Here is a 13,432-nt window from a genome sequence, read left to right as displayed (position 1 = left end):
ACTGCATGGTTGTACGAGTATGTGAAAAAGCAAATGTCGAAGCACGGCAGGGTGTACAGTGAATATCAGCTGGACATTGGAGCAGGAGCTTTCAAGCGAGCTCTCGTGACTCATCAGAATGCAGTGACCACCGCTGTGAAAAGAATTTCCAGGACGAGTGAACGTAGTGGAAAGGAGAAGGCAGAGATGCTGAAAGAAGATTTGGAGAGAAACGTGACGTTGTGTCTCCACAAAAGCTTCTGCAGGAACAGAGAATCTAACGTGGATCCCCTACCTTGTTGTAAACAGAGGGTGGAAGAGCAGAAGTGTTGGAGGACGGCTTCCAGCAGCGTCAGGATAGCTAACGACGTGTTACGAGATACAGAAACTGAGAGTGCAGAGTCAGTATCACAGGAGGAAGAAATGGAACATTGACGGATGACCGAAAGACACGATGAAAAAAGAGATGAAATTAGAAGAATTTAGAAGTTTTAGAACTTCTAAACGACGAAAAAAGAAGAAAAGAAAGGAGTGATGAAGAAAAGTTAAAACTCAGAATTGTTTTATGTGTGTGAAAAACTCAAGTGAGAAACCAAGCAACCAAGTTGTAATTGAAAACTGAAACATTAAGTTGAGTTTTGAAATTGTTGCATTTATAGATTTGCATTTTGATTTTAGTTGAAGTGGCTTTAGAGACACTCACTTACTATTTATTTAGGAAGGCTTAAGTGAAGGAGTATATTTAAATATTCCCGCCTGCATGACTGTTTTTAACCAGCTAGGAGAACTGATCAATTTGTGGTGACATGGAAGGCTTGAGTAATCTCTCGAAGAGGGAGATTGTTTCATTCTTTTTTCTGACCACAGAGTTTCTTAGTTTTAATATCCAGGACAATAACAAGCAAGATTTCCGAAGGGAAGAAGCATAGTAGGATAATTTTAGCTTGTTGGTTGGCAGGACCGTCCTGCAAGCCAACATCTTTTAAATCTAAGAGAAAAAGTTTTAATCGGGACATTGACATTGGAAGTCAGAAAATATGTTTTATCTTAAGTCATATCCTCAATGTGCAGATTAATGAGAGAATTTGAAGGCTATAGTGATGTAGTATGATGCCATTTATATTCTGCAGTGAGTCGATGTGACGTGGATAAAAGTAATTTCGTGCATTTTGTAAATTCTGTTCGATGACACTGTAACCATTTTACGAACATTGCGTGATTCAATGAGGACATTGACCGGACTGTCCGGGGAGTATGTGACATTCGACCAGAATGTGAAAAATGCAATCTCTGCAGAATTCGAATTTTTAGCAGCGAGCCTTCCGGATTGGTGATTATTAAGAATTAAGAACGTTATTGGAACGATTGGCCAAACGGTGAGGACTGGAATATTCTGGTATTTTAAAATTTCAAAAATTCGAATTATGACGTCATATTTCTGAGAAACGTCAGAAACGGCCATTTTGGCTAAAACAAGAAAGAAAAACAGAACAACATTAGCTGCGCTAACAACAACTACAAAATCGAGATTGGAAAACGACAACGAGTTACAGAGTAACAGAGAACACTCCGTAATGCAATTATTGTGCCGCTACAATAGTTGCAAGGCCGTTGCGAACAACCGTGAAGGGTGAAAGACGGCCTTCCGGATTAAGAAGAAATCAGGATTAACAAGCTTGATCCAGCGGATTTGTCAATCCGGAGGGGTAAAGGAACTGAAACTTTTATCCTGTTACATAAACTTTTAGCTTCCTGTCATGTCCTGACTTGAATTTAATTAACATCTAGATTCATTTTGATAAGGATGAGAAGCTAGGAGTTGGGGGAAAGGGTTGATCCATCTTCGATGGAGATGATGATTTTTATCTACTGAACAAAAACAATAGTAATATAATGAGTAGTAGCCCTGTTTTTAGGAGTGACCTCGTGGTCTGGGGATACTGAGACCCAGCCATGAGCTCACTATTTCTGCATGTAATCTAGTTAATTTGATGTTTTGACCGAAGTCGAAAGCAGTAACGTTTTTGTCGACCCGATGTTAGAAAGACCACCGAAAAGTACTGGCTTGGTAGAGACGGTGAAAAGCATGCAAAGCTCTGTTTAGACGTTAGCCAGTCGTCTTAAGACTTAGTTTTGTCTTCCGTCGATATGTATCTTCCGGGCGAATGTTACATTGTCTAATCGTCTGAATAACGCTCTTAATCCTTCAAAACTGCCAATTCGAAAGGTTCGCCGCTAAAAACTCGAAAATGCATTTTCGTCCATTCTGGTCGAATGTCACATACTCCCCGGACAGCCCGGTCAATGTCCCCATTGAATCTCGCAATATTCGTAAAATTGGTACAGTTTCATCGAACAGAATTTACAAAAAGCACTAAATTACTTTTATCCGCGTCATATCGACTCACTGCAGAATATAAATGGCATCATACTACATTGCTATAGCCTTCCAATATCTTTCACTGATCTGCAGTTTGAGGATATGACTTAAGATAAAACGTTTTTTCTGAATTCCAACGTCATTGCCCTGATTTAAAACTTTTTCTCCTAGATTTCAAAAGGTTTTAGTTTGCAGGACAGTCCTGCCAACCAACAAGTTAAAATTATCTACTATGCTTCTTCCCTTCGGAAATTTTATTGTCCTGAATATTAAAATTAAGGAACTCTGTAGTTAGAAAGAACAATTAACAATCTCCCTCTTCAAGAGATTACCCAAGCCTTTCATGTCATCACAAAGTGATCAGTTTTCCTACTTGATTAAAAACAGTCATGCAGGCTGGAATATTTAAATATACTCTTTGCTCAAGCCTTTCTAAATAAAAAGTAAGTGTCTCCAAAGCCATTAACTAAAGTCAAAATGCAAAATTATAATTGCAACAAATTCTTTCATGTTCAAAACTCAACTAAATGTTTCAGTTTTCATTTACAACTTGGTTGCTTAATTTCTCACTTGAGTTTTCGTCACACACATAAAACAATCCTGAGTTTTAACTTCTTCTTTTTCGTCACTTCTTTGTTTCTTCTTTTTTCGTCGTTTAGAAGTTCTAAAACTTCTAAACTCTTCTAACTTTCTTTCTTTCTGCGTCTTGTCTTCCGGCCATTTGTCAATGCTCCATCTCCTCCTCCTGCGACATTGACTCTGCACTCTCAGTTTCTGTGTCTTGCAACACATCGTTAGCTATTCTGACGCTGTTGGAAGCAGTCCTCCAACACTTCTGCTCTTCTACCCTCTGTTTACAACAAGGTAGCGGATCTACGTTAGATTCTCTGTTCCGGCAGAAGCTGTTGTGGAGACACAACGTCACGTTTCTCTCCAAATCTTCCTTCAACATCTCTTCTTTTTCTTTTCCACTATGTTCACTTGTCCTGGAAATTCTCCTCACCGCGGTGGTCACTGCATTCTGATGAGTCACGAATGCTCGCTTGAAAGCTCCTGCCCCAATGTCCAGCTGATACCCACTGTACACACTGTACTTTTTGGCATATTCGTACAACCATGCAGACATGTTGGCTCTAAACCATGGCATCAGTCGTCTTCTTGACCATATCTTTTTTACTTCCATCGGAATGTTCAGAATCTTGCACATGGTCTCAAAAAGATCTAAATCCTTTAGACAATCCAATTTCTGCAATTGTTCTCTCGTTGGCGCCTCCTGTCTATTGTTCTCTCTCACATGAGCCTCCAGCCACCTTTTCGCCATCATAACTCCCACTATCACTATTGTTATGGGCCGTGATGAGTCTGGTAAACCCATGGAGAGCAGCTCTCCAGAGTCCCAGATCAACAATAGATTACTACGCCCGGGATACCACCATGTTTACTTCGCGATTATAGCACAGATAAAATTGTCTATGTTGGATGTATTTTTAACATTTTTGCACCCCCTAAGTCAGAGGATTGCACTCCTCAGAAGTGCAAAACTTACTCTCGTTCTTAAAAAGTTTATTGTGTCCGAGTATGATTCGTTCCGTTTCTCGCTTAGTTTCTCTGCTAGTTTCTGGATGGTTTTTGTAGAGCCTGGTGTTGCTACTCCGGTACACGCAAAAATTAGTGGAACAAAGCTGCTGTAACCATAGCCTTAGAAAATACAAATTACATTTTTTTCCAAATTAGTGTCGTTTTTCTGCGTGGTGTGATAAAAAATACTTGAACGAAAAAATAGAACTAAGGCACATTCGACATTCAGAGAAAAATAGAACGATTGCAAAACAGTTTTTGGCACATTCGGCATTCAGAGTAAAATAAGCCGATAGCAAAATAGTTTTAGTAGCAAAACGATTAGAAAAACGAAAAAAAACGTTAAAAAATTTCAAAAAAACTCCATAAATAACTTTACTAAAGAAAAACTAAGTTTTCACTGCTTAAATTAAGCATGAATAAGCTCAGAAGACAAAAGATGCATTGCTTTAAGTTATTGAAAACGATCATTTGTTTTGTAAAACTTGTTTTATAAACAAGTTTTCTATTCACGTTACACTTTACTTTTCCATATCTAAAATAATTCCATGGTTGGAATTTTTCAACCTCGGTTACTATGATACTTTAACCTCGGTTACTATTAAACTTTTGACCTTCTGCTAATAGGTTGAACCGGGCGCTTTTGGCAGTTATGCGGTTTAATGGCAATTTCGATTCCATATCTACACGAACCAATTTTCATAATTAGCAGAACAAGACAACATCATCACCGTCAAGAAATAAGGGCTAAGCAATTTTGCTAAATGATAATAAGTAACACTCAACTTACGATTAAAAAATCCCATGTGGTAACCTACGAAAACCGCTAACATTTTAAGGTTTCAACAGGTGACGAAGTAGAGTTATCAGGTAAGGCGCATCTAAACGGCCACGTCATTATCTGAAAACCAGTAAAATTAAAAATAAGAATAAACTGACTCAGCTGTTTTGGTAAACCAGAAGCAGAAAAAGCTCAAATTAAGAATTCACACGTTTTCGAAACTATATCCATCGTCTGATTAAAAACTGCTGGTTATCTAGTTAAGCCAATTTTTTGGCAATAATGTGACCTTCAAAAAAAATGAAAACTTTAATTGCAAAATGATAACCAATATTTGTAAGCAAAATGTAAGTCACACAACTTTTCTTGGTTTTATGTTTTTTTTTAAATAAGCAAAATTTTTCATTAAGGGGGTCTTTCTTCCTACGTGGTAGGCTTAAGAGATAGAAAATTTAATATGGAGTTCATCACAAAGCAAATACACAATCGACAATTTAAACAATAACAAAAATTGATTCAATCATCGTCTAAAATCAGTTCCAATAGGGTCTTCTGGGTCGCATTGCAAAGTTTCTCGGAGACATGCAGCCGTCCCTCTCTGGATCGCGATTCCAAGTCTTTGGCGTAAGAAAACGGTTGCTCTAAGCTCATCAGTCGCCTGTGTGACGTTTTTTTATTAGACTCGTGATAAATCGAAGCGTGTCAGTCCCCATTCCCCCCAGAGTCTCGAAGGCGACTGGTTGGACTATGTTGGACGAGACCAACCCGGCATATGTGTGTGCCATTCTGCCAGACTGGCACAGCGCAACCTTCCGGCAAAACACAAAAAAAAACGATTAAAGGCCTTAACGACGAAAAAGTGCTGCGAAGGAGGGTAGACATATTCTAGAAATTTCTATTTTCAAAATTTCGATTGTCGAACGAGTATTTCTCAGAAATACGAAAAACGGCCAATTTGACTAATGTAACATTCGCCCAGAAGTACACATCGACGGAAAATAAAGCTAAGCTATAAAACGACTGGCCAGCGTCTAAACTAAGCTCTACATGCTTTTCACCGTCACTACCAAAGCCAGTTCTTTTGGTGGTCTTTCCAACATCGGGTCGACAAAACGTTACTGCTCTCCGGCTTCGACCAGAACGCTCAAATTAACTTACTTACATGCAAAATTAGTGAGCTCATGGCTGGGTCTCAGTATCCCCAGACCACGAGGTCACTCCTAAAATCAGGGCTACTACTATTTATTGAATTATTAGTGTTTTTGTTCAGTAGATAAAAACCATCATCTCCATCGAAGATGGATCAACCCTTTCCCCCAACTCCTTGCTTCTCATCCTCGTAAAATGAATTCAGACTTTAATTAAATTCAATTCAGGACATAATGGGGAAGCTAAAAGTTTATTTAAAAGAGTTTCAGTTCAACTCTCGAGACCATTCCGGATTCTTGGATCCGGGAAAATAAGACCCTTGTCTTCCTTCCGGAAGGCTGGTTTTCCACCCTTCACCGTTGTTTGCAACTCGGAGCGGTCTCTGCTACTTCTGCTTTTCTCCGATTCTGATTCTCAATTTTCTCGTTGTTGTCGTCGTCACAACTATCGTTGTTGTGTCTCCATTTTGGTTTTCCTCCAAAATAGCCGTTTTTGACGTTTCTCAGAATTATTAGGTCATCATTTCGAATTTTTAAAATTTAGCAATTTCCGAATCCTTCAGCCTTCACGATTTGTCTAATCGTCTGAATAACGCTCTTAATCCTTCAAAACTGCCAATTCGAAAGGTTCGCCGCTAAAAACTCGAAACTGCATTTTCGTCCATTCTGGTCGAATGTCACATACTCCCCGGACAGCCCGGTCAATGTCCCCATTGAATCTCGCAATATTCGTAAAATTGGTACAGTGTCATCGAACAGAATTTACAAAAAGCACGAAATTACTTTTATCCGCGTCATATCGACTCACTGCAGAATATAAATGGCATCATACTACATTGCTATAGCCTTCCAATATCTTTCACTGATCTGCAGTTTGAGGATATGACTTAAGATAAAACATTTTTTCTGAATTCCAACGTCATTGCCCTGATTTAAAACTTTTTCTCCTAGATTTCAAAAGGTTTTAGTTTGCAGGACAGTCCTGCCAACCAACAAGTTAAAATTATCTACTATGCTTCTTCCCTTCGGAAATTTTATTGTCCTGAATATTAAAATTAAGGAACTCTGTGGTTAGAAAGAACAATTAACAATCTCCCTCTTCAAGAGATTACCCAAGCCTTTCATGTCATCACAAAGTGATCAGTTTTCCTACTTGATTAAAAACAGTCATGCAGGTTGGAATATTTAAATATACTCTTTGCTCAAGCCTTTCTAAATAAAAAGTAAGTGTCTCTAAAGCCATTAACTAAAGTCAAAATGCAAAATTATAATTGCAACAAATTCTTTAATGTTCAAAACTCAACTAAATGTTTCAGTTTTCATTTACAACTTGGTTCCTTAGTTTTTTACTTGAGTTTTCGTCACACACATAAAACAATCCTGAGTTCTAACTTCTTCTCTTTCGTCACTTCTTTGTTTCTTCTTTTTTTGTCGTTTAGAAGTTCTAAAACTTCTAAACTCTTCTAATTTTCTTTCTTCCTGCGTCTTGTCTTCCGGCCATTTGTCAATGCTCCATCTCCTCCTCCTGCGACATTGACTCTGCACTCTCAGTTTCTGTGTCTTGCAACACATCGTTAGCTATTCTGACGCTGTTGGAAGCAGTCCTCCTACACTTCTGCTCTTCTACCCTCTGTTTACAACAAGGTAGGGGATCTACGTTAGATTCTCTGTTCCGGCAGAAGCTGTTGTGGAGACACAACGTCACGTTTCTCACCAAATCTTACTTCAACTTCTCTTCTTTTTCTTTTCCACTATGTTCACTTGTCCTGGAAATTCTCTTCACCGCGGTGGTCACTGCATTCTGATGAGTCACGAATGCTCGCTTGAAAGCTCCTGCCCCAATGTCCAGCTGATACCCACTGTACACTCTGTCGTGCTTCGACATATGCTTTTTGGCATATTCGTACAACCATGCAGACATGTTGGCTCTAAACCATGGCATCAGTCGTCTTCTTGACCATATCTTTTTTACTTCCATCGGAATGTTCAGAATCTTGCACATGGTCTCAAAAAGATCTAAATCCTTTAGACAATCCAATTTCTGCAATTGTTCTCTCGTTGGCGCCTCCTGTCTATTGTTCTCTCTCACATGAGCCTCCAGCCACCTTTTCGCCATCATAACTCCCACTATCACTATTGTTATGGGCCGTGATGAGTCTGGTAAACCCATGGAGAGCAGCTCTCCAGGGTCCCATATCAACAATAGATTACTACGCCCGGGATACCACCATGTTTGCAGCAAGCAGTGGCAGGGAAACTCATCATGTGTCAACATGATGCTCCTCCAATTACGCTTTCCCGAAGCGTCCAGTAATGGTTCCACTTCCATCATCACTCGGTGGACTTCATCATTCTCGTCTACTGTATTGTAATCTGTAACGGTTGATCCTCTCTGTTTCTGTCTCTCAAAGTCACTGAAGTTCCCACTCACGTATCCCATGAACTTCCTTCCCAGTATTGATTCCAACTCCTCCCTTGTTCTCTCTGGAACTGCTGAGAACATTTTACACAGTAACTCGTAAGCTTTTTCCGACACTCTCGTTAGTCTCACACTCTTTGGCACTGAGAAGGCTTGATCCACGCTCTCTTTACATCCACAGCTACAAAATGCACCGGGTGTATGCTCTTGCTCATTGGAGCTTATGTTGATCCCACCAAATATCGTGCTCCCGATGGTCTACGATAAGTTTCACAGATTTTCATTTCCGCCTCGATCGCTTCCCTCCATTTTCCTATGTGTTTTTGCTCAGTTTACAAAACTCCTGGGAACACTTCTACACTGATGGCTGTGAACATCTCATGTTTCTGTTCTAGATTTAATAGTGACTCTAAAGAACCAAACATGCTGTAGATTCACCTCGGTTCCCCAATGGCAATCTGCGATCAATTCCGTTTCCGTCCTTGCTTTCATCACAACGTTCCCAAACAATATCGTCAACTGCTTGTGTTGTCTCTCTAGGGTTTTCACGCAACCCAGACTTCCACAAACGTGACTTTCCAGTCCACAGACTTCTTCCAGACAGCTACCAGGTTTGACCCAGTCTTCTGGTCCCCAGCCAGGCAACTCCACTTTGTCTTCCCCGTTGCTCCTAGAGGCTGTTGTCATCACATTATATATAATGTTCATGTCACGCAGGTTACAGTCTGCATTTAGTTCCCTCTGCACGTCTTGTGTCGCTCGTAGTATCGAGTCAGCATTGGGACTAGGACACCATGATGGTCTCAATCCAAACTCCACTCGTTTGTCGGATCTTGGCACGGAATGTGCAGTCACCTTTTCTTCCAAGACTAGTCCCAACTTGGTCTGCGGATTAGTAGCGCTTTTAATCGTTGCAATTCTCGACGTCCAGAACCTTAGCAACTCTGCTTGCTCGTAATCAAAGAAGCAATCGCGTATGTCTTCACTCAGGAAAGGGTTGTACGCTATCCCTATCACTCCGGACACGTAGCTGTATGACTTCTTTCTGATCGGTCCACAGTACTCACTGGATTGCGGCAGTGCCCCCATAGATTCTTTAGTGAGTTTCAGCTCCTTGTTTGAGAATCTCCTGATTTCGTCTATTTTTCTCATGGGTTCTAGCTCTTCAAGTTCTTTCATATTCACCCTCATTGGCTTGCTCTGATGCATATCCAGCAGTGCTAGCAAGAGTAAGGCTTTTACTCGTTCATCGCCCTCCCTCAGCATCTTGTTACAGGTGTTCAATGCTGGCACTGAAATCTGCTCTATCAGGAATCGAATGAAACAGAGAGCGTCTCTCCGCTTCGCGCACGCTACTGCCATTCCCTCCTGGATTATAAGATCCCTCAGGTTCGTCATCAGGAGTACCTTTTCTTCTTTTGATTTTTTCCTTTCTTCTGAGTCATATTCCCCGCGAGTCAATCCCATCATGCACCAGGCGAACCTCAGTTGTAATTCAGTTCTCACGTAAGGTACTGCCATGAGAGCGTGTATTCTCGGCGTAGTCCTCAGTTCCTCTTCAAAGTACCTCAACACCACTGCTTTCCATGGAAGGCTCACTAATTGCTCAATCGTTTCCGCCTGCATCTCAGACGACGCTTGAGTCCCGTACGCCTTCTGCTTGAGGGTGATGCCTTGCAACATCGTCTCCAGATAACTTTCCATGGCACTCTTGTCTTCCAGAGCCATCACATATCCTCTAGCCGAGTTTCGGTATTCCAACATCTCCATGTATCCACCGGCGGTTTCATCTATTGACACAGTCTCCGACACTGTCAGTCGGTTATACTCCACTGTTTCTAGTTGTCCTGTGACACTTCCCTTTCCGTGGTTCATGGGAGACGGTTTAAAGTCTTTCATGGTACTTTCCCCACTTTGGCTGAGTATCTCCATTTCCAAGGTTGCTCCAGTCAGAGTGCGGTCACTCCTTTTGGATTTATAACCTGTTGACTTTATCCCTGCCATGAGAATGGGTGGCACCATTGCTACATCAGTTAACATTCTCTCCGTGCCAGGCAATTGATAGTCACCTTGTCCCAAATCCATGACCTCTTCGACTCGTTTTCTTTTCGCTGAATTTACAAAAGAAAACGAGTCAGTTTCATGGAAGACTCTGTTCAACCAAGCCTGTCCTTCTATATTATCGAAGTGTATGCCGTCCGTAGTCAGCCTGGCCTGATCCATATCTCTCAACTCATGTTCGATGTCCATGAGGATCATTCTTCCGGCATTCTTCCGGCATGTTATTCCAACTGACTACTCCTTCGTTGTTCCTTCTCCCTGTTGCAGTCAAACTCCTTGCATTCATTTGCATTGACAAAAGAAAGTGTCAGTTTCATTAGTCCTCCCAAGTTTCCATGGGTAATCGCAATCAATGTTAGAAGCCCATCTAACCGCAAATTCTGGATTCCCTCGGTGAGCAGTATCACCGGTCCCTTCACGAAGCTCTCTGCTCCAAACGTCACAAACAAGGCTAGTAGTTTCACAATCGACACTTCCACTACTGCTTGGAGGAATTCCTTTATCAAGTAACGAGAGAGTTTCGGATAGACTTTTGCCAAGAAGGACGCGGTCCATCCGGCTCACAGCCCTTCCAGCATGCTATCAGTCCGTTCGAAGCCTTCTTCTCCCTTCACCTTCCCAGTCCAGAAAGTTTCCAGGGTAACTTGGCACACTCTGTTCACGAATCCGGCTGTCTGTTCTTCAGCATTCTCCGCCAGGTTCACCTCCTTTAACAAGTAGGCATGGATCTTCTTGATCATTATTGGGCCTTGCTCAAAAGCATCCACACCCAATGCCGCTACTCGAGGAGTTAGATGTAGCCACTGATTAGCCTCTGGTTTGTTTCTCAAAACCATTGCCTCCAAGTGAGCTCTAGTCTCCTGGGAATTTTTCCTTCTCTCACTTTCTCCTGCTGCTTCCATTCCTCGGAACCATAAGTCGTTCGACATCGCTACAATCACTCGATGGTCGTCGCCTATTCCCAGTTTCAGTTTGAGCTGTCGACTGAAGTTGGACAGTTCCAACCTCAGCACCTCGTCCAGCACCAGCATGTGTAGCGCATGGTCCTTGAATCCTCTCAATGCGTTTGAGATATCCGACCACACCGCAGATAGCTCAGCCCTGAGTGGTATCAGGTTCTCCATCTCTATCATGCAATTTGGGGCCGATATGATTACATCATTGTTCCCTTCCGAAAGCAAGATTACGATCGCATACACGAATTTCAGTCCATCCGGGTGATGTGCATACTCCGGAGACAGAGAAAACACTGCTCTCGGTGTCATCTTGGTGAAGGATCCCTCCTTCGTCGCATCCACCACTTCACCCATTGACTCGAATATGTCTTTTATTGCTGGCCACACAGCATTTTCTGCCGTTGTAGGCTCTCTGAGTCTGCTCAGGAAACCTCTACTGTGTAGATGGTCATTGATGCCAGCAAACACGATCGTGATTGGGTTCATCTCCGTCTGTCTTTGTACTCCGATAGCCATTGACACGGATTGCAGTAGGTCCAGATCGACCACTGCCAACATTATGATGTCCGGCCAAAATGGAGACTTGGAAGTGTGTACGAACTCTGAATTCGCTACTATCATAATCTTGGCTTTCCTCATTTCTGCCTTGTCGTACGCGGCAAAGATGGTCTCATCTTTCTTTATCGCTTTCAATTCGCCGTATCTTTGGGCATCACCTTCCTGATTCACTTGCTTCGGGTTTACTCTTTCCTTCACATGACTTGGGGAGGTCTTCAGCTGCCTGAACGTCTTCACATGTTGTCCAATCGGCGCCCTCGTTATCAGAAATCTTCCAGGTCTCTCTTCTCGATTCCCCTCATCGTGATTCAGTTTTACGTCCTGTAACGGTCGGGCGTTCACTGGTCCCATTGTGTTATTAGAGGGCAGTCCCTCTAGATCAGCAAACCTCAAGGCAGTTGTAGAGCTGAAGTTTATGCCAGCCGCTATCAACCAATCCACTCCTGTTATCGAGTACAATCCGCTGACCGATAACCTTGCTCCGTTCAGCATCCTCATGGCATCCGCCGCGAAGCTCACCGTCTAAAGGTTCAGTTTCATCAGGTCATCCTTGCATATGTCCCATGGAGAAGGTATTGGCCTCGACCACATTAGAGAGCTCCTGTTAGGGCGTCTTTCCTCTCGACTGTCCTTGTCGTCTCCGACCTCGTGTCCGATCTAGAGGTGCTGGCTGTCTCCTCCGTCGGGTTGACAGGCCCTAATCTTCTCCTACGATTAATGGTCCTCCTCATTGGCGCTTCTCCCAACCGATCCTGAACGTCTGTTCTTTGACCTGGTTCGCTAGAACTCTGCTGTCTATAGTTCGTCACGGCCGGGAACGTCCCCAAGCGTGTTTCCAGGCTAGGAAGCACAAAGGTGGTAATCACATGTTCGACCAATGCTCCCTGCTCCTTTAGCACTCCTGTGTCAAAGAGTTCTACTTCCAACTCATCCAATCGCTCTTGGAAGACTCTGTTCAACCAAGCCTGTCCTTCTATATTATCGAAGTGGATGCCGTCCGTAGTCAGCCTGGCCTGATCCATAGCTCTCAACTCATATTCGATGTCCATGAGGATCATTCTTCCGGCATTCCGACTTGCGAGATTCCTAAGGATGTTATTCCACCTGACTACTCCTTCGTTGTGCCTTCTCCCTGTTGCAGTCAAACTCCTGGCATTCATTGGCACAGTGCAAACGGCCCGTACCGCGCAGTTGAACTTCTGCCAGAGAGTAGTAAACAGGCACACCATCATTGATTCCCATAGTGCTTCCTCCTCATCCGAGCTTCTCGAGATGTTATTTGTCCCAACTAGGATCATTACGTTAGGGATTCTCCCTGGGTTCATCAACTCCACCATTCGAAATAACTGGGCTATGGTCGCGCCTCCGAAGGCCATCACCGTGGTGACCCAAGAGGATCTCAAGTTCGAGAGTACTCTGACTAAGCTATCTCCAAGTATCAAAAGTGATGTCCCTAGCGGTGGTTGGTGCAGTATCATTGCCGGTTTCCAGGTCGCTCGATTGAAGCAAGCTCTCAAATCTGCCTCTGGAACTCCTGTGAAGTTATACTTGAACTGATTGTTCTTCTGTACA

The 13,432-nt window shown here is 42.6% G+C and overlaps 1 protein-coding gene across 1 annotated transcript in view; it reads right to left on the bottom strand.

Moving 5' to 3' along the window:
- The window catches only part of LOC134841998 (protein sidekick-2-like), a 142,220-nt gene that overhangs the window by 81,922 nt on the left and 46,866 nt on the right, over nucleotides 1-13,432 (bottom strand). The window contains exon 2 of the mRNA XM_063858131.1: nucleotides 4,728-4,840. Coding sequence (XP_063714201.1) covers nucleotides 4,728-4,770 — 43 coding nt within the window. The 5' untranslated portion in view covers nucleotides 4,771-4,840. The remainder of the gene's footprint in view (nucleotides 1-4,727; nucleotides 4,841-13,432) is intronic.

The sequence above is a fragment of the Symsagittifera roscoffensis genome, chromosome 3, assembly GCF_963678635.1.
Source record: "Symsagittifera roscoffensis chromosome 3, txSymRosc1.1, whole genome shotgun sequence".
Lineage (NCBI taxonomy): Eukaryota > Metazoa > Xenacoelomorpha > Acoela > Convolutidae > Symsagittifera > Symsagittifera roscoffensis.
This window is presented reverse-complemented; position numbering and strand designations above follow the sequence as displayed.